A 21,848-nucleotide genomic window follows, 5' to 3' on the forward strand; every position below is an offset into this window, starting at 1 on the left:
CCTTGTCCCCAAATCAGCCTCTCTCTCTCTTTCCAATCTAACCTCCCATCTCAAAGCTCTCGTATTGCTCATCACCAACACAGAGTTTCTTTTTCATTCCCTTGCCTCTGTGCACCAATCTGTCAGCCCTCTCTTTCTCCAATCCAAGTTGCTGGATCTCTCCCACTTATCTTAAGAAATCTGTTTGTCGCCTGTGTTCCATGATTTTTTTCTAGTTTGAGCTGTACATTTCTAGCATTTGTGCAAACTGGCAAGAATTACTACCAGAAGACTAATTGTGCCACACAGCTGCAGAATGGTATTATGATGGAAATGTGTATCCCCATGTCTTGGGGTCCACTCATCCCATCACCATTACGGCCAGGCTTGCTTCTTTCTCTCCCACCAGCATGGATTCTAAGCAATACAGCTCTTCTAGCTTCTTCAGGTGGTAGCAGCAAAGCACTGGCTCAGATTCAAAGTGATGGTGGGGAGAAGTATGACTACAGTATATCAACAAATACGAACCTACTTTGGGCTCTATACTCTTTCGGATATTATGCTTTATCTCTGTGCAAACACTGGTTATATATTCCTCCCACTAAACAATACTTCCAGCTGAGAAACAAACATAGTAGATTAACTGATTTAGTGAAATTACATCAAATGTACAGGAACCCAGAGGCAGGCTAAGCTTCGGAGTCTCAATGAATGCATGAGATGATGTCACAGGGAGGAAACTAGATTAAATCAGGAATTGGGAACATTCTGAGGAAAGGAGGAGTCTATTTCAACCTTGGCCAGACTGGAACACAATTGTTGGTGCAAACAATTGAAAATGAGACAGAACAGCTATTAAACTAAATCATGGGAAAAAGCAAACAGTCACTCAGAAAAGCATGGCTCAGAGCGAGGTATCTTCAAAGCATACTGTTAAAACAGCCAATTTACTAAACTTTTTTTTTACCATAGACACAGAATGGCACACACACATACACCCCTTAGTAAATCAAGCTCTTAGATTGTAAGCCCGATAAGTATAGGGAAATACCTACTGTACCTGAATGTAACTTGTCTTGTGCAACCAATGAAAAGGCCTGAGCTAAATTTAGATAAATAAATAATTCCTCTGTATTGATTGATGGTGCGACCATACTTTGAATATTGTGTGCAGTTCTGATTGCCAATCTCAAAAAAAAAAAAAAATACAGACAAACTACAAAAAGTACAGAGAAATAAGAGGGATGGAATAGCTCTCTTATGAAGATAAGCTAAATAGGGCTCTTCAGCTTGAAGACAAGCAGACTGAGAAGGGATATGATAGACGTTTATAAAATCATGATTGGTGTGGAACAGGCTAATAGAGGATGGTTGTTTACTCTTTCAAACTGGTAGATACTCTGGTTCTTATGATTGCACCCTAAAACAATGTAGTATTTCTAGGTTGCACATCTGGCCTTTCAGAAATAGTTAAAAATCTATTAGTGGCACAGCACTGTATCACATTGCTTGAAAAACTACTGATTCTGCCCATAAATTTTCAAATGAAGCTTTAGACAATCAGTAATACTGTTGATTTTAGTTATATCATCTCCTCGACAGCAACACAAACTCTTATGACAAATATGGATTGACAATGAGGCTTATGGTATAAACATGGACAACTAAAGATAATCTACATATGATGGAACATTCATTTCCAGATGAAGGCTGAGGAAAATATTGCCTGTAGCAGTCAATAGGTGAACTATCATCTCGAAGAAAATTTAATTGTAGATTTAACCATTGGATCATCTTCGACATTGCCTGAAGTCTTGTTGCAAATCTGAAAATTTCTAATTGCAATATCTAAGAGGCCAAGGTAGTAAAGTTTGTTAAAAATAATGCAAGCATTGTATTAAACAACTTCGTTATCTATTGCAAACGGTTAACTTGCATTAACATCCTTAATGTGAGTAAACTATTTGGCAAAGTGTTAAAACAAAATCTATGCTAATGAGGTGCTGAAATACAAAAGTATAAAAAATAGCTCATTATCTATTAATGCTGTGAAGTATGCAAGATAAAATGCAAAAAATGTGGGAGGCTGTATTGACGATAGAACTCTCTCTTGATGCTGCCCTAGCATCCTGCCAGGAGACAGAGTTACTCTCCTTTGACACTGTCTTTCCAACCTCTCAGGAGGTGTACACCTGAGAGGTGTACTGCAATGTCTGATGTCGTCACCAAGAGACTGATAGACCTGGTTATAAAATCTGCTGGTGTGTGGTCCTCCATTTGGGGCCTCTATTGACAGTAGAACATCTATTCCAGTCACTCTCTCTTGATGCTGCTCTATCTTCCTGCCAGGAGCTTAAGAGGTGTGTTGCAACATCTGATATCATAATTAAGAGATGGATATACCTGGCTATAAAATCTGTTGGTGTAAGGGGAAATTTAGTGGAAAGGGAAAAAAAGGATCGATCCGCGGCATGCGGGGAGGGCCCCCCCTTAACCTGGTGCTTGCCCGAGGGGGAAGCCCACCCCCTCCCCGCCTTACCTCGGTGCCGCGCAGCGATTCAGGAGTCCCCCTGCTATGGGGGAGATGCAAAGATGACGCACGCGGCGTGGCGATGCCGGTGCGTCATCATGTGGTGACGTCAGCTTCGTGGGTATCGCGAGGCTGAGGTCACCAAAACTCCGGCGCGCGCTGGGCCAGGCCTCTTTTCATGGCCAGCGCTCGTGTTTGCGGTCAGGCAGCGGAGGGCAAGGCGATCGCAGAGGCTGGAAGTTCGCGGATCCGGGCTGCTTGAGGGCCAATTGGAGCCACATGAAGTGCAAGAAATTGGGCAAGCAGTCTACAAGGCAGCAAAGAGGACCCCGTGACCAGAGCAAAGAATTTTAAAAGGACAGGCGGCCTTTTTCGCCACGAGGGGCTGCAGTACAGCAGCCACATGTCGGAGTCCCTCTGTTAACATCGAAGGGGGCAAGGAGAGGACAGAGACTTGATTGGAGAACCAGAGATGATCCCATTATGAGTACAAAAAAACCCAAAAAAACAAAACCACCCCGTTTTGCACATTGCAACAAGCATGGCTGGGGGAGGAGCAGGGAGAGCACGGGGGAAAGCAAGGCAGCAGAGGATGGCAGAACCCCAAGAAGCGCAGGGGGAGCCATCCCCGAGTCCGGGGGAGGGAGGAGGAAGAGCAGGAAAGAGGCAGAGACCAGAGGTCAGGAGCAAAAAGGGAGCAGGATTGGACGCAAGGGGACAGAAGGCGCAGAAAGGAAGGAGCGGAAGCAGGCAGCAACCGATGGCAAGCGCAAAGGAGCAAGACAGTGATCGATGGACAGCAGGAACGCAGTCTGAGGCAGGACGAGGCGGTCCACTGCAGTGGGGTTGGCCTATGTGGCCCATGTGGCCTGTGGGACCGGGGGGCCATGCCCAGAACGGGAGCACCAGGCTCGATCACAAATTCGACTGTGCAAGGAGGGCAGGAGGGAAACTAGTACGGTGCCCCGCCATGGCAAGCACCAATGTTGCAGCCTTACCAGCAGCATATGTACCCCCCATGGTGGCAGGTACCTCCGCCGTGGTATACTGCAGCGCCTGAGGGCACAAATACATTGAATGGCGGAGCCACAGGCGCTGAGGGACAAAAGGATCTGGCGCAAGTAGAGGAGAGGCAAACCCGAAAGGCCCGGCAGCCCAGAAGACGGGGTGATGCGGAGGCGAGCGGCAGAGAGAAAACGGCACAGGAAACGGTAACCGTCGATGGACAAGTGAGCACAGAGGAGGCCAACAAGGTGGGGACACCTGGAGGCTCAGCGGGATCGACAGCCGAGCGAGAGGCATCAGCCGGAATGAGTGCAAGTGACTGGAGGGCAGCCAGAGAATCAAAAGGCAAGGGTACCAAAAGGAAGAGAAAGGCAAGCGGATCCACCGCTGGCTCGTCAGAGGAGGACTCTGACGGGAGCGAGGCATCAACAGTGACTCCGGTGATGCCCGAGCGAGAAGCTGGGAGTGCGAAAGCTTTGGCGGTTCTACCTACTTTAGCTGAGTTATGGGAGAGCGTCCCTAGGGCAGTGCGAAGCAAAATAAGAAGGAGAGTATATTGATATATTCTCAATACTAGAAGGCAGGAAAGGTGCAACAGAGAAAAAGAAAAAGGGGAAAAAGGAAGAGCAAAAAGGGGGAGAAGTGAAGGTCCCAAAAAATATAATTAATTGGACTAGAGCATATTTAAGAATGATTAGTGTCATAGGGAGGGAGGACCCGTCCCAGTTCGCCCCCATGCTTAGCTACGCAGAAACGATACTTGAGGCATATAAAGAATATCAAGGCTGGTGCTAGCTAAACTATGATGAAAAGTTTAGAGACAAGATGGAGGAAAACAGAAACATGTCACGGGGAACACAGGACGTGGGTTTAAGGTTGCGGCAGATGACCAGTAAGGCTATGGATATAGGTGCAACACACAAAACAGGGAGGGCAGGCAACACCAGGGAGTAAATCAATGGAGGGAAAATGGAAACAATAAGGTATGCTGGAGATTTAACAAGTCAGGATGCACCTTTCAAGAATGTAAATTCAAACATATTTTTGTGGCATTAAGAGTGAGCGAATTAGTGGCGCCATCCAAAAAAGACAGGGGTAGTAATGGATTACTGTACAGCAATGTGCAGGTGCAGGGCCAACACATTAGCCTACGAGTACACAAATCCAAGACAGATCAGAGGGCAAAAGGGGTGGAAATACGATTGGCACAGGTGGGGTCGAAAGTAGCTTACCCAGTGCAGAATATAAAGAGCTATCTGCAAGTGAGGCCCTGTTGTCGGAGACTTAAGGTGGACTGGGCCAGATCTCTGGATCCAGTCCCTTAAGGTATTCTGTTTTGTTTTGTTTTTTTGTGTGTGTATACCCCTTCACAGGAAGACAATGTGTTGTCTGCATTGGGAGGAATTCAAACCAAGAACCAATTTCAAGAGAAATTGATTGAAACTAATATGGATAAGATAGCTGATTTGGAAAGAGTGAAAAACTTCATATAGTTGCGACATAGCTTTGATTAAAGAGAGAGGTTTTGCATCAAAGATTAGAAAGCTTTGAAAACTATTTTAGAAAATTAAATTTATGTATATTAAATTTCCTAAATATTTAATGTTATCACCATTAGAGATGTTGAAAACAATTCTACCTTGATGTACTGAAGGTTCCATTGGAATCCATTCCTCCTGTTTCTAAGGTGGTTTTTTTTTTTTTTTTTTTTTTTTACCTTCAACCTAGTAGAAATGGAGACCCTTTTAGTAGTACGTCTGTGAAATCAAATGTATTAGCTGCTAATTTGGAATTGACAGCATTTTTGCAAAATTCTCAGATTGAGATATAGGGTAGAACTACTTTGTTAGTTACTTTTGTACTTGAACCTGACAAAAATTGGTCAATCAAAATGTTCTTCTACATTAAGGATAAATCATGACTTGCCATCAGTTGGCCTTGTTTCTTGATGTTGCTAGGGTAAGTCAAATAAGGTAGGCAGCTTTTTTGTTTAAAACCCCCCCCAAAATAAAACAGTGTGATTGCCCTTGGGGCTTCTCTCTTATTAGAGTTTCCTTGTAAATGTCAGATCAAATTAGGAAAGAATAAGTTTGTTTTCTTTAAGCCAGATCAATTAGAGCATTTTCCTCAAAACAGAGAAGCACCTGTGATTATTTCTTTCTGGATAGTCTTTAATAGCTATCCAGGTTCATCATGAGCACTTGTTAAAATGTATTTTATCAACAGAATTTCAAATTTGGTTTTATTTTATTCCTATTGATGAGCCTCCCCAACTTTAGAGGTCTATTATGGATGATTATTTATATAATTTTTTTCTACTTGTTTCTATACTGTATACAATGTAATGTCTATGTCAAATTTTGTTCTCGACAAATTTAATTTGAAAAAGAGAAATATAAAACATAAAAAAGCAAAAAATTCAAAGCAGATGCATTAACGCAGAAAACATATCAATAAAAATGCACGTGTTTTAAAATGCGTATTTTAGCATCACAGTAACATGTAACTTATTTACAGCTCATTAATGTTGGCTGTTAATATGCTTAACAAATATAGTTATGCATGTTAACAAATGATGTTAAAGAACTGTGGTACTTCGGCCCCTACATTTCTAATAGGTACTACACCAGAACACCAAATTTTAATATGCTATAGCTAAAACACTACTATGTTGGCATAGCTTCCTTCAGTGGAATTTTAAGTATAGGAGTGAATTTTCATAAGAAATTTCAGTGCTTCCCTGTAGGCTCCTTTGTTTGAGGTACCTAAATTTAGGAAATTTTCAGTTGTACTTAAAAAAACAAACAAAAAAAAAACAACTTCTAGGTTTTTGGTTGAAAATTTTCCAAAATTTAGGCTTATAAATATTTGCCTATATTTCAATGCCTAACATTAGGTGCCTTTCTCTGAAAATCAGTGCTAAGCACCTAAGTATTTCCATTGTCCTAATTCTAACCTCATAATTTCCTAAATTTAGGTGCCTAGTGGAAATAGTCTCCTGAATTAAAGCACTCAGCTCTAGTCAGTTTTCACAGGGTTCGCTTTAGGTGCCTCACTCACAAAATTAGGCATCTAAATCTCTGAAAATTGATCCATAATTGTCTCAAAAGGGAAGAAAAACAAAGCTCTCATGAAAAAGTTTTAGAATATCACCCCCAAAAGAGCAAGTTTCAAATGTTATTAACCACTTTTCTACCCCTTACCATCATCTTCACATTCTTCCAGAGGCTTTTGCTGTTTACTCAGGCACCGTGGGTCTAGCCAAGATGTTGTCTTAGTGTTGTGGCTGTAAACCAGAAAGAGAAACATGATTTTTAAACAGTAATATTTATTAATAAAGTTAAACTGAAAAGTGAGAACTGGAGAATCTAGTTACTTTACCCTACTCTTTCCCTAAGAGCACAAATTAACCCTGAATCTTTGCAGCACCAAATTTTTTAATGACATTTCTGCGCCAAACTTTATCATTAAGGCGAAAAATCCCTGCTCCCTCTATTTTTATCCATCTTAGGGCAGAATTGATGTTTTTGACGTTTTTGTATGCTTTTCATATGCTAAAGTACTCTGCCTGATTACTAAACATGACTATAAGAGTTTACTGGATAATGCAAAGCAATGACAACTAATAATGGGGCCGATGCAATACAGTGCGCTCAGCTGAGCACACTGTATAATCCCAGTTGGACACGGGTTAAATAGGCGCTAATCCACTCCTAATGCAATAGGGGGCTTAGCGCCTATTTAATGCGCGTCAGAAGCAGAGTGAATGAGATAGTGCTCATCACATGCAAATGCATGTGAATGAGCCTATTACTCATTCACTCCAATACAAAAAAATAAATGTGCGTCTCAGACGCACATTTATCGCTGAGCTATTAACGCCTGTCTGGGGCAGGCATTAATAGCTAAGCGCATTGAAAAAAAGTACAGAAAAGCAGAAAAAATTGTTTTTTTTTGTACTTCTTTAAAAATTAAAAAAAACAAAAAAAACCTCTGCCGGCCGCTTTGAAGACCGACGCCGATATTATCGGTGTCGGTTTTCATAACCGGCGGACTGAAGTTATGAAAACCAACGACGAGTTTATCGCGTTGGTGTTCATAACCGGCAGACCGCCGGTAACTGTGAGGTCGCGTTAGCAAGGAGGTGCTAAGGTCGTGCAAGCGACCCTAGCACCTCCTTACTAGCATGGCGTCCCACCTTGCGGTCGCCATGCGCACAGTTAAGAAAGTGGGCGCTGAAAAGTCAGCGCCTGCTTTCCGCATTTAATATTGCATCAGCCCTAATGTGTTTCTAGCAGGTGTAGCATAAAATTTATGCACCAAGGGAGGAAAACTTTTGGTACAAGTATCACAATCAAATACCATTTAAGAATATCCGCTTCGAACAAAATTATTTGGTAATGATGCGGAATAGAAATTATTGTAAATAGAATAAAATAAAATATTAAATACAAACACGTTTTCTTTCTAAGCTTTCAAATAGTTTTTCAGAATCTGCAAATGTTTACCCTTTTTATAGCAACATCAGAATTGGCTTGCTATTCATCTAAATTAGAACCCCAGTGCCACTGAAGGAAATGAGCAGGCTTCTGTAAGAGGCTGATTATTAAATAGCATAACCATTTAGATTTGATGCAATAATTAGTTTATTGCCTTTAATATGCTAGTTTTCCATGATAAAATCAGAGCAGTTAATATCAAATCAGTTCCCTAAAGACAGCATCTTCTATCGTTATCAAGCATTAATTAAAGTTATTTGCAAGATCTTATTCAGGAAAGGTTGATATGGATCTTTCCTTAACAAAAAACGGAACACTTCAGGTCAACATAATGGAGACTTATTATGAGACATCATGTTTAGTTTATGACTGTACTGGACATTGTAGATAGAGAGCCACAGTTTCCAGTACTGAAGCCTTCCACTATTCACAATTGAAAATAATCACTTCATTCCACTCCACTCAAACAGTTGTTAAGGGATTTGCTTAGCTTCATTCTTCACAAAGCAGTATTTGAGCTGCATAGATGACTGGTTTGCTCTGAATGTGAGGAATTGGTATCTTCTACTAGACAGTCCTGTGCTGTGAGACTGCCAGTCTGGATATATTGCATTTTTATGGAAAAACAAACTGTGTAAGGCTATCTAGTCCTCACTAAAGGGTACATTTTAAAAGAGCCATGCAAATCTCTCCGCGCAGGAAAACACATGCTATTTTATAACCTAAGCGCGTAGGTTATAAAATACTCTTCATGTGTGCATGTCTGCAGCTGTACATGTGCTGCTTTGCTACAGCTCCGCGTTAGTTCCAGGAGTCGGGGGGGGGGGGGGGGGGGGGGGGCAGAGGTGGGGAAGTGAGAGAAAGCTTGCGCTCTATATATGGAGCATTGTAAGGGGGCACGATGTTAAAGACACATTCAGAGGTATCCATTGTAAAAGTGACATTGTTAAAGAATTTTTGACCTTATAAGTGATTAAAAGGAGTTGATTTGTACAATGCAGCTAGCACATATGTGACTGTTTTTGAGCGCGCAAGGGGTGGACACTGTAGTTTGCAGCTCAAACCTTCCTCCTGCTAACCCAAGCACATGATTGTGCTAGAATTGTTGTATGTAAAACCATAATGGTTCTTGCACATTTTATATGTGGTAGTAAATAAACACACATCTAAACAGAATGAATGGATTTGGGTCTGCTGGTACTCATTTATTTTATTGATTAAGAAGTATTAATAAAGTATTGCTTTTATTTATTAACACTGTACATTAGTGTTCTTTTTTTCTTTTGGAATTTTTTCCCTTGGGATTTTGTTTTTTTTCTCTCTCTCTATATATATATATTTGATGTGGAACTTTTCAGTAATGGGAGTTTCAGGGCTGGGTAGTGAGCATTGATTACTTTTTCTGACCCATCTGGTAAAGTGAGCACCTCTGCCCAATATTTATAAAAATGACTGAGTGATCAGGAGGGTCCTCGACGAGGAGAGAGGTAGCAAGGGGCTGTACTCAGAGATATAAGGAAAGAAAGGACCACTGCTTATCATGTCCTACAGAACAATGCATTTTGCTAGTCTAATCCACTGGGAAGGGATTCCAGGAGGAGTCTTACAAAGAGTCTAGATATCTACTTTCTCAGGAAAAAGGGACAGTTGGATTTTCCATAAGTTTACTTCCATCAGTCAGTATTTTGCAGTTTTTCTATGTAGTAGAACATGATATTTCTGGTTCTAGAACTGTTTAAGGGAAGAACAGCATTTATAGGAACAGAATAAAGTCCTAGTTTCTGTGCCAGTGTTCTCTAGCTGTACAGTTTTCTCTAGCTGTATTGTTAGTGATTTTGAACTCTGAATCTATAGACAGGTTTTCTGGATTTTTCCTGGTGTATGTGTGTCTTTTTTTAGTAAAGTGTTATTTTGGTTTTGGAACACAAATTATTGAATATTGTTTTTTAAGAGAATGTGCAAGTGATCCTCTGGGCCTTACAGTTTTGCTATCCCTTATTTGGAAGTACCCTAATCTGAGTCTGCAGCAGCCAGCTTTCCTCAACACTGCAGTTCCTGAAGGTCACTCATTACTAGGGAAGTACAGGGGGAAGCCATACGTTGCATTCGTGATTCGGATTCGTCGGGGAGCAGATACGTTGCATTTGGCCGTATGGCGCCCTGATGCGTTAATACGGCGATTTCTATTCGTGTCCCAGCTAAAATTCAAATTAACTACAACCCCCCACCCTCCTGACCCCCCGAAGACTTACCAAAACTCCCTGGTGGTCCAGCGGGGGGTCCGGGAGCCATCCCCTGCACTCACACCCTCGGTGCCGGTTTCATCATGGCGCCGATAGTCTTTGTCACAGGGGCTACCAGTGCCATTGGTCAGCCCCTGTCACATGGCCATCGGCGCCATCTTGTGCTCCTACCATGTGACAGGGGCTGACCAATGGCACCGGTAGCCCCTGTGACATAGTATGGGCAAAGGCTATCGGCACCATTTTGAGTACTGGCATCGGACTGCCGGAGTGCAGGAGGTCGCTCCGGGACCCCCGTTGGACCCCCAGGGACTTTTAGCCAGCTTGGGGGGGCCTCCTGACCCCCACAAGTTGACCATTTTGAGTACTGGCCGTCCGATGCCAGTACTCAAATTGGCGCCGATCGCCTTGCCCTCACTATGTCACAGGTACCGAAGGTCGGCCTCTGTGACATAGTGAGGGCACCTTTTGCCCTCACTATGCCCTGACCCCCGCTGGACTTTTGGCAAGTCTTGTGGGGGTCAGGAGGCCCCCCCAAGCTGGCTAAAAGTCCCTGGGGGTCCCGGAGCTACCTCCTGCACTCCGGCCGTCCGATGCCAGTACTCAAAATGGCTCCGAAAGCCTTTGCCCATACTATGTCACAGGGGCTACCGGTGCCATTGGGCAGCCCCTGTCACATGGTAGGAGCACAAGATGGCGCTGATGGCCATGTGACAGGGGCTGACCAATGGCACTGGTAGCCCCTGTGACAAAGGCTATCGGTGCCATGATGAAACCGGCACCGAGGGTGTGAGAGCAGGGGATGGCTCCCGGATCCCCGGCTGGACCACCAAGGAGTTTTGGTAAGTCTTGGGGGGGTTCAGGAGGGTGGGGGGGGGTTGTTTACATTTTTATTGAGGTGGCCGTATAATTCGGCGAAGATTTGTGTATTCATGGGGAATCGCGATACGTTTCACTTCCCCAAGAATACTACGAATAGTGCAATATACGTTGCGGATCGCCAATACGGCGAAAACGAATGCACACCCCTACTCATTACTGGCCTCAGAGTGCCCCAAGTCCAAAACCAGTTGTCCCAGCTGCATTGGGGAACATCCTAAGTTCATTGCTGAAAATCAGGGGGTGGAAGCCAGGCCGTGACTCTGTTGAAGTTCCTGAGGAACACGGACCATATCTTAAGGTCCTCACCCATAGCTCTAGTGACCCTGATGCAATGATATTCCTTCTGAACACCTCTGGTTGAGAGGATAAGTTGTCAGAGGAAGACTTTTCCCATAGGGATGACCTTGGTGGCAAATGCTAGACTGCCAATTAGGGAGCACTCTAGCAGTGACCTCCTTATGACTTCTCCTGTCACTGTCCTCATGACATTTCCAGTCACTGTCTATTCTTTTCTCTACGATTCTTTCACTAAATCTACAAAACAGTAAAAAGGGAATACCACCTAAACCTGCAATAACTAAAATTAAAGTACGAAAACCAGGCTGATGAATTTGTAAAAACAAAAGGTTTTAAGGCTACTAAGGTCCTTCCTCAAACAATTTCAAACGCACGCAGATGTTTTGATCCATCCAACCAACAACTTGCTCATATGTTCAAACATAGTCATAAGCTCATTTTGCACATACTTACAGAAAGGAATGTAATTCTTAAAAATTACCTCAAATGTATTAAGTAAAATGGGACAGCCTGCACCTGTTCATTTCTATATATTTAATTGGATTAAAATAGTGATCAAATTATTTCATACTATTAATAGGAAAATCAAAACATGCTTTTAATTTACACTGCCTATAATTATAGTGCACCCAGATTTGTTGATTAATAAATAACTAGGCTTGGTGGCAGAGGGAAGAACCTCAATACATCAATTTCAATTTTGATTTAAGCAGCCCATTAATATCTGCTGCGTATAGCCACTTTTAATTGAATTAGCAGATCCCTCCTTTTGTTTTGTACATAGTAAAAATAAACTAATAGGTTTGGTAACGTGCCTTTAATTTTCTTTTACTTATGACCATCTTGTATACTAACACAATTTTATCAGATACTTTTAATAAACTCATAAACTAGTGATGAAAACAAGCAGTAGATCCCTATAGAAAATAAAACCATTTCCAAATGGGTTCTACAGATAATTAACATTCAGAATTCTATTAACACAGTCATCAATAGCTATTTAAAAAAAGAAAAGAAAAAAAAAAGAGAGAACCACTTTACTCTATGAAATAGACATCTCCATTCTCTGTATAGGCCATCTCCCAGTTTTCAGGCAGAGGACCAAAATCTTCCTCTTCAGAAGGAGGTATGTTTTGAGGCAGATTCTGAGATGCTTCCGTGATGGGAACACTGGGGACAATATGAATTATAGTTGCAGCAGTTTCTCTTCCACTATTTGGACTCTGCTCGTCTTGTTCACTGGAATCTACTGTTATAACAGAAAAAGGAGAGAAAATAAAGTAATATTAAATAGATACCTTGATTTTGGTTTTCATAATATTTTTAATTGTTACACACAAGAGCCCTGGTTAAGGGATTTAGACTTTGCTGTTAAGATCATAAGATAAAATAAATTCAGAGTGGACATTCTTTTAGCAGATTATCCCAGCAACATGAGAGCATGGCTTCATCTAAGTAGAACGTACTCCTTCTTGTAGTTTGTTTTTATATGTGCTGAGCCAGATCAGATCCATTGAAATCTGCCTATTCAACCCAAAACTGGAAATTCATCATCAGCTGTATTGTGTCAAAGTTCCTCCTGCCAGGTCACTTAGCCAGAAAATTAGAGGGAGCTTAGCAAAAAATGGCAAACCATGCACTACCTCCCATAACAAAATGTTATTTGTTTTTCAAATGCATTTGACCATAGACACAAAATGAGAGAAACTATTTTGAAAACATAATTCAGTGACAATCATAGTTTAAGTATGTTTTTCCTCTGCCAACTGAACACACAATATTTTTCACATAGCAGCACACAAGTTTCAAACTTAGGCTAATTCTGCCATCGTTCTAACTACATTATTTATCTTGCTATATCAAAACAGGAAGAAATACATCTATGAATTTAATGTGCAGGGCAAGCAGAGCCACATCTTGAAATGCCTTTGATGATGTGAGCACCAGGCCTGGCTTGCCTGCAGTGGGTAGTGGGAATGCTATGAAAATTAGCTGGAACCGTTAGTGGAGAGTTCCTGCTGTCCTGGGATGTCAAACCATGCAAGGTTGGTGTCTGGGCCCTGATTGGTGGTATCCCAGGGCAGTGGGGTAAGGTAGATGGCTGCCATGGAGCTGGTATAAGAGGCAGTGAGTGAGATCGCAGCCCACCTTTACGCCATCCCAGCACTTCTAGTTCTGATAATAGCTCTTCATCTTCTAGCTTTTCTTGCTCATCTTCTTTAGGAACTGTTATGGTATCAGTGGCAGATAGTGAAGCAGTGCACGGTGCAGATAGGGGGGCTCCTGCTTTGGTTACTTTCATGGAGCTGTGGGAGGGCATGTTACATTCTTATAGGGGAAAGATTAGGAAGCAGAAATATATTGATATTTTCCATTTGCTTGAGGGTAGGCATGGTAGAACGAAGGGGAAGATCAGGGGCGGATTGTGGGAAAATAGTGGCCCGGGGGATTTTTCTCCATACTGGCCCACGGGTACCCAATTACATTTACAATATAATTTACATATAATTTACATATATATGTACACACCCCTATATTTCGGTATGGTCCTCCCATATCAACACATTACTATTTGCCAACACTCAAAGAATAACAACCCCACCTATGAAAAAGAATACCACAAATATTACACCAGAATCTAAAATATCAATACACCTCCTATCAGGAAAACAGAACAGGCCAAGCTACTACAGATCCCTACAGAGAAACCACATGCTAAAAGAATGCTTCATCTCAGTCTTTGCATGCAGAACACAAACTCTCACCAAATACAGAATACAAAATGAAGGAGCACAAATGACAACAACTGAAATGGAAACTCCAAGAAGCCAGACTCCATGTATTAACAATAGAAAAATAGAACCACCATTCCTCATAAAACAAATGAAATCAAGAAACAAAGCATCAGTTATAATAGTAAAACCATAATAAAAGAATATTTTAAAACTACTGATAAATAGAATTTCTATTAATTAAAATCATATACATTTTTTACAATGTCCCAAACACTAATAAAATATTTCAAAACAGCACATATATCAAATAACATTCAATAATTAAAACTAATAAGGATTTTAAAAAGCCCCTGCTGTCCCCTTCTGTGGGAGCTCTTTATTTCCAGTCACCCTGATATTGTCGAGGATTAGGAGGTTATCCTCTCTCTCACACATACTCACATGTCCATTCTCTCTCACACATACACTGTCACATACATACACATTCATGCTCTTATACCCACCATAACCTCTCTCTCTCACTGACACTGACACACTCTCAGGCTCTAAGACACTCTCCCTCCACACACACACAAACTCTTATTCCCTTGGATTTTCTCATACACACTCATGCTCTCACACTCACACACAATGACCCCCAGGCAGGCTCCCATTCATTTTTACACCACTCCCTCCCCATTCCCCAGGCATGCACACATTCATTCTCACACACACAGACCCCCAGGCAGGCACCCATGCATTCACATACATACAACCCCAGGCAGAGTCCCATTCATACACATGCACACACTAAAGGCAGACCCCCCTCTCTTTCTTTTGCCAAGAACATTGGAACCCTCTCTCATTCCTCTGCTGCCACTGTCACTGCTGCCGCATGGCTATTGGGGAGGCGCCGATTGCTGCTACTGACACTGAAGCCCATTTTGCTGCCTCCTCTGTGCAGGCCCCGTGGGCTTCCACTTTCTCCATGCTGATCTTGTACATTGTGAGATCCGCATAGAGAAAGTGCTATTCTTGCACATTCCCAAAGATTACATGTGCCAATCACTAAAATGTAATTTTTTATTTTTTTTTTACCTTTGCTGGCTGATCTTAGTTTTCTAATCGGTTGGTCACAGGCTTTTTTTTTCCACCTTCCCTTTCTTATTTTTTTGCCAATTCCTTTGATATTGTCTTTTTTTCCCATTTCTTTTCTCTCCATCTTCTTCCCTCAAATACACACTCAGGTTCTCATTATAACATGCTTTCTCTCTCTTCACACACACACACAGCCCTCTCACTGTCACATGCTGTCTCTCATACAATCAAACATACACACAGGCTCTCACAGTCACATGCTCTCTCTCATACAATCATTCATACACACAGTCTCTCACTGGCACATGCTGTCTGACTCTCACACACACAGGCTCTCTCTCACTCCTACATGCTGTCTTACTCAAGCACAGGCTCTCACTGTCACATGCTCTCTCTCATACAATCATTCATATACACACACACAGGCTCTCACTCTCACATGCTGTCTCTCTCACACACACACACAGAGGCTCTCACAAGCTGTCTCTGCAAACATTCAGATCCTCACTCCCACACACAATTTCTCAACTCATCTCATACACACACACACACACTCTACAGACCCTCAGCCTCTCTCACACCTCTGGGCCTCCTCTTCGCGGGTCACTGCAGGATGGGCTCTGCAGCAGCCCTGATCTTTTCAGGCCGCGGCGGCCCTGCTACCAGGCCTCTTCCTCTTCTCGGGCCGCTGTGATGATTTGCGGCGGCCCGTAAGCGGTGCTCCTCTTCTGCACGCGCTGGTGCCCCTCCTCCTTCCTGCCCACACGGCTCCGGCAACGTTTACTTCTGGGGCCGAAAAGGCAGGAAGAAGGAGGAGCATCAGTGCGTTTAAACGCGATCTTTTTCTTCGGGCCGTGGTGACGTGAGCCTCACCACGGCCCTGCCGATCTGCCTGCTATATACGTGCTGCTGCTCAGCAGCCGCATGAGTCTTCTTGCACTTGGGGGCATTGGCTCCCCTCGGGATACCACTGCTCGCGGCGCCCCCTAATACTTTGGTTGGAAATTTTATAATACAAAAAAAAAATCACGTGACAGGAGTGACCGGCCCACCGGGGGAAGCCCGATCCCCCGATAGGTCAATCCGCCCCTGGAGAAGATTAAAGGGAAGAAGGAAGGTTGGCAAGGTACTGAAAGGAAGATACTGAGAACAATTCTGAATTGGATTTGATTTTTCTTTCGGCTAGCTAGTATTGTGAGTCATTATGACCCTTCTCAGTATGGTGCCTTACATGCCTATGCAGATATTTTATAATTTTTTCTTTATTAGATTTTCAATTTTACAACATAAAAGAAAAAAGTAAAGTATGCAGCTGGAAAATACACATTATAAAATTTAAGAAGCGTTTAGCTACATGCTTAGGCCCAATAATCAGGGGGAGAGATGTAATATAGAGAGAGGAGTCAATTCAAGTTTACAGATCTTAATTCTTCATGAGGCTAAAGGAGGACTCTTACTTGAGGTAGTATTATCAAGTAAAAAAGTCTCAAGATGCAGAGGGGCAGTGAAAATACATTTCTTTGCCTGAAAAGTAATAATACATTTACAAGGAAATTTAAAAAAGAAAGTAACACCAATAGACAAAATCCTACTTTTTAGGAATAGAAAATGCCTCCTACGAGCCTGTGTGGATCTGGAGACATCAGGAAATAAAAAAATTTTCTGACCACAAAATTTTCTGACCACAAAATAGAACATCTTTATTCCTAAAGAATTTATCAAATACAATTTCTTTATCCTGTTCTAAACTAAAGGATACAAAAAGTGTAGCCCTTTTGTTTATTACATCAATTGATTCCTCCAAAAAAGTAGATATCCTGGACTAGATGTTACCACATCATGTTCTTTCTGTAAATTATCACTATCATTAGACTGCCTAGAAAAATAAAACATTTTGGAGATAGGTGAAATATCATTATATGCTAATATTTCTTTAAGACATTTCTTAAACATTTCAAAAGCAGATAATTGTGTACATTGTGCCTATGCAGATATTTTAGGTGCACATAGAGACTATGAGGGGTTGGGTTGGCTCAATTAGAACATAAGAAAATGCCATACTGGGTCAGACCAAGGGTCCATCAAGTCCAGCATCCTGTTTCCAACAGTGGCCAATCCAGGCCATAAGAACCTGGCAAGTACCTAAAAACTAGGTCTATTCCATTTTACCATTGCTAATGGCAGTGGCTATTCTCTAAGTGAACTTAATAGCAGGTAATGGACTTCTCCAAGAACTTATCCAATCCTTTTTTAAACACAGCTATACTAACTGCACTAACCACATCCTCTGGCAACAAATTCCAGAGTTTAATTGTGCGTTGAGTAAAAAAGAACTTTCTCCGATTAGTTTTAAATGTGCCCCATGCTAACTTCATGGAGTGCCCCCTAGTATTTCTACTATCCGAAAGAGTAAATAACCGATTCACATCTACCCATTCTAGTCCTCTCATGATTTTAAACATCTCTATCATATTCCCCCTCAGCCGTCTCTTCTCCAAGCTGAAAAGTCCTAATCTCTTTAGTCTTTCCTCATGGGGGAGCTGTTCCATTCACCTTATCATTTTGGTAGCCCTTCTCTGTACCTTCTCCATCGCAATTATATCTTTTTTGAGATGCGGCGACCAGAATGTTTATCTTCCTGTACATGAAATGAGTGTTTCAGGGATAAAATGGAGGAAAACAAGTTTATGTGCTGGGGAGCACAGGATGTGAGCCTATGGCTCACTCAGATGACTAATAAGGTTCATGTAGTAGGTCAACCTAGTCAGCAGAGGTGGTTAAGTCATGCAGTTCCTGTACAGCAGGGGTAGCCCTTTCATGGGCAAGGGGCATGTCAATCAAGGAAAGAGTTCCGCTGGTCTGCAGGATGTTTGCTGATGACAATCAAGCAGGATGTAATTTCCAAGATTGTAAGTTTAAACAACTCTGTTTGGTTTGTGCTGTCAATCATCCAGCCAACAAGTGTTTATGAAGGGGAGGAGGAAGTTTGGCCACAGGTGGTGAAAAGTAATCTTAGTTTTGATAGGGCCCCTGTGCTGATTAACATTGCAGTTATGTGTAATTGGCTTAGGCTTTACCTTAAGGAGGAGGCGCCATTGTGGTTAGAGGAGGGTTTTCCTATTGGCTTTCAGATTCCTTATAGTGGAAAATTTGTGGGGGGAGGTACAAATTCTAATTCAGCGAGTAGAATGGATGCTGTTGTTCATCTGAAGTTAGTGAAGGAGCATTTAGGCAAGATGGCAGATCTGTTTCCAGAGCTCCCATTCCTGAAAATTATTTCCCCCCCCAGCGGTAGTTCCTAAGAAGGATCCCGGGAAATTCAGATTGATCCATAATTTGTCCTTTTCTGCGGGTTTGTCTGTCAATGATTTTATTCCTAAAGAAATTTGTGTGGTGCATTATGCTTCCTTCTACTCTGCTGTTTGTCAATATGGCAGGAATGTTCTGATGGAGAAAGTGGATATCGAATCCACCTTTGGCTTGCTTCCAGTTCATCCTTTGCTGGGTTTCCAATTTTGTGGGAGCTATTATTTTGACAAAAGCATGCCAATGGGTTGTTCCATCTCATGTGCTCATTTGTGCATTGGGTCACTGAGCAAGTGGCAGGTTTAAGCTGTATAGTACGATACCTAGATGATTTTCTGTTTATGGGTCCTGCTTCGCCGTGGCTTGTGTGGGTATTATGGGAAATTTTTATTACATGGCTGAGTTATTTGGTATCCCTGTTACGCAAGAAAAACTGAGGGGCCAGTCATATGTCCTACCTTTTAAGGTATTGAGTTAGATTCAGTGAGGAAGGTATCCCGACTACCTGCAGACAAGGTGGATAAGTTGAGGCAGCTGGTTGGGAGTTTTTTGAAAGCAAAGAAAAGTACCTTACAACAGATGCAGTTTTTTGGTAGGTGGTTTAAATTTTGCTTGCAGAGTGGTGCCCATGGGACATGTTTTTCTGTGTCACCTGTCCTCAGCCATATCAGGTATAAGGAAAAAGCATCATCACATCAGGGTCACATCATGTATCAAGAAGGCTCTGAAAGTCTGAGATTGCTTTGGTAATTTGGGGTAATAGACTGAGGAATAAAAAGGTAATATTCTGGTGTGATAATTAGGGTTTTTTGAAAAGAGCCAAAAAACTCCCGTCAGAGAGTCAAACAAAGGGAAAAAAACAAGGGGAGACTATTAACTTATATTCAATTGCTCACTTGTATCTAGATTAATATTTAAATTTTCAAATTTTTAACTTTAATTTTTTATTTGTATATTTATTTTTTATTTTTTTTATTTATTATTAGTTTTTAAATTGTTGAAGACGACCAATTTATGATGTGGAAGTGAACTGCATCAGCAAGCCAGACAGCGTCTCTCCAAGGAAAATGGCGAGCGCCCGGTCTTCTCAATCACTTGCAGTCACTTATAGTGTATGAATTATCAAGCGATGTATTTCAGTATAGAACAATTGACAGTTAAAGTTCTTAAAGATAATCCGATGCAGACACTTCTTATGCAGTAGACGGTATAGGTACCTTAAAAGCGGCACACACTTCTTATGCAGTAGACGGTATAGGTACCTTAAAAGCGGCACACACTTCTTATGCAGTAGACGGTATATATGCCTTAAAAAAGGCTCAACTGCGGCCGGAGTTTCGCTGTTACCAGCTTCCTCAGGAGCCAAACTTAACTCATTGAGCATATAAGAGGTTCTCAAACAGTTCCGTCTTTAACAACGTTGGGCATATAAGAAATGCTCAAACAGTTCCGTCTTTAAACAAAGAAAAATATAGCTGATGCTGTTAAATTCTGTACTTTGTCTTCACATCAAAACTTTCAACATCGGGACCCTCAGGTCTCCCGCATAAATTCTTTTTTTTTCAATTCTATTTCAATTTAATATTGAACATAGAAAAAATGAATCAAACCATTATATCATGGAGAGCATCTCCTGTACTTATCTTTCAGCGGATCTGGGAAAACTCTTCATGACAACGTCTGCTTACCCCCAGGCTTTCCTAAGTTGTTAGGGTGGAAAGAGACAAACAATTGAGTGTTTACCCTGTGGGCAGCTGTACGGTCTAGGTAAAATGCTAGAGCCCGTTTACAGTCAAGGGTATGCAGAGCCTGTTCTCCTGGGTTGGCATGGGGCCTGGGAAAAATGGTAGGTAGTATGATGGATTGATTGAGATGAAACTCCAAAAGCACCTTAGGTAAGAATTTCGGGTGAGTGCGGAGTATCGCCCGGTCCTGCAGAATTTTAGTGTAAGGCGGATAGGAACTAGGACCTGCAATTCACTAATTCTGCGAGCTGAAGTGATAGCCAAAAGGAAAATCACTTTCCATGTGAGATATCTAAGTTCACAAGAGTGAAGAGGCTCGAATGGTGGTTTCATGAGCCAACCCAGAACTAGATTAAGGTCCCAATAAGAGGTCGGAGGTCGTAGCGGAGGCTTGATGTGGAGCAAGCCCTTCAAAAAACGTGTTACAAGGGGGTGTACTGAAATAGAAACATCCCCGACACCTTTATGGAAGGCGGCTACCGCACTGACATGCATTCTAATGGAGGAAGTCTTAAGACCTGACTCTGATAGATGCCAGAGATAGTCCAGAAATTTCGGGATTGGACAGGAAAAGGGGTCAAGGGACTGAGAAGAGCACCATGATGTGAACCTTTTCCATTTGTAAGAGTAAGCTTTTCTCATGTAAGGCTTCCATGAAGCAATCAACACGGGAAACTGGTTCAGAAATGTTAAGTGGTTGAAGGATTAACCTTTCAACATCCATGCGGTCAGGGGATTGGGATGTCGTAGGCACCCATTGTTTTGAGTAATCAGAAGCGGGTCCTTTCCCAAGAGAATGTGCCTGCGGATGGTGAGGTACTGAAGTATTGGAAACCACACTTGGCGTGGCCAGTGAGGTGCTATCAGGATCATGGTTCCCTTGTCCTGACGTAACTTCATGAGAGTCTTTGAGAGAAGAGGAAGTGAAGGGAATGCTTAGAGCAGACCGGTTGCCCAAGAGAGGGAGAATGCGTCTCTGGGTTGAGAGTGTTTGCTGCGAATGAGAGAGCAGTATTTCTCCACGTTGCGGTTTTGTGGGGACGCAACGAGGTCTATCCGAGGATATCCACATTGTTGGAAGATGGAGTTCGCTACCGAGGGGTTGACAGACCACTCGTGCGGTTGAAAGACGCGACTCAGCTTGTCTGCCAGGACATTGTCCACTCCCAGCAACCAGGTGGCTCTGAGGTACATTGAATGGGAGAGAGCTTCCGCCCAAATCTGTGCAGCTTCCTGACACAGAAGGAAGGAGCCTGTGCCTCCCTGTTTGTTGATGTACCACATTGCCACCTGGTTGTCCGTCTGAATCAGGATGACTTGATTTGAGAGGCAATCAGATATGAGAGCATATCTGATTGCTCGAAGTTCCAGGAAATTTATTTGGTGTTTGGCTTCCTCTGGAGACCAAGAGCCTTGTGTCTGCAGATCGGCTACATGGGCTCCCCACCCGAGGTTGGAAGCAATGGTGGTGAGAATGATTTGAGGATTTGGAACCTGGAAGGGCAATCCCTGGAGGAGACTGGTCTGATTTTTCCACCAGGCGAGAGACA

General features: G+C 42.3%; 1 protein-coding gene across 13 annotated transcripts in view; it reads right to left on the reverse strand.

Annotated features, from left to right (window-relative positions):
• Window positions 1–21,848, reverse strand: part of MAGI1 (membrane associated guanylate kinase, WW and PDZ domain containing 1) — a 975,264-nt gene that overhangs the window by 278,548 nt on the left and 674,868 nt on the right. For 12 of the 13 annotated variants that reach the window (XM_029601039.1, XM_029601036.1, XM_029601034.1 and 9 more), the window contains 2 exons: window positions 12,477–12,684; window positions 6,718–6,800 (listed from right to left, as the gene is read on the reverse strand). In XM_029601039.1, the coding sequence (XP_029456899.1) occupies window positions 6,718–6,800; window positions 12,477–12,684 (291 nt within the window). The remainder of the gene's footprint in view (window positions 1–6,717; window positions 6,801–12,476; window positions 12,685–21,848) is intronic. The other variant, XM_029601033.1, reaches the window with a different exon arrangement.

This window comes from Rhinatrema bivittatum, chromosome 4 (genome assembly GCF_901001135.1).
Source record: "Rhinatrema bivittatum chromosome 4, aRhiBiv1.1, whole genome shotgun sequence".
Taxonomy (NCBI): Eukaryota; Metazoa; Chordata; class Amphibia; order Gymnophiona; family Rhinatrematidae; genus Rhinatrema; species Rhinatrema bivittatum.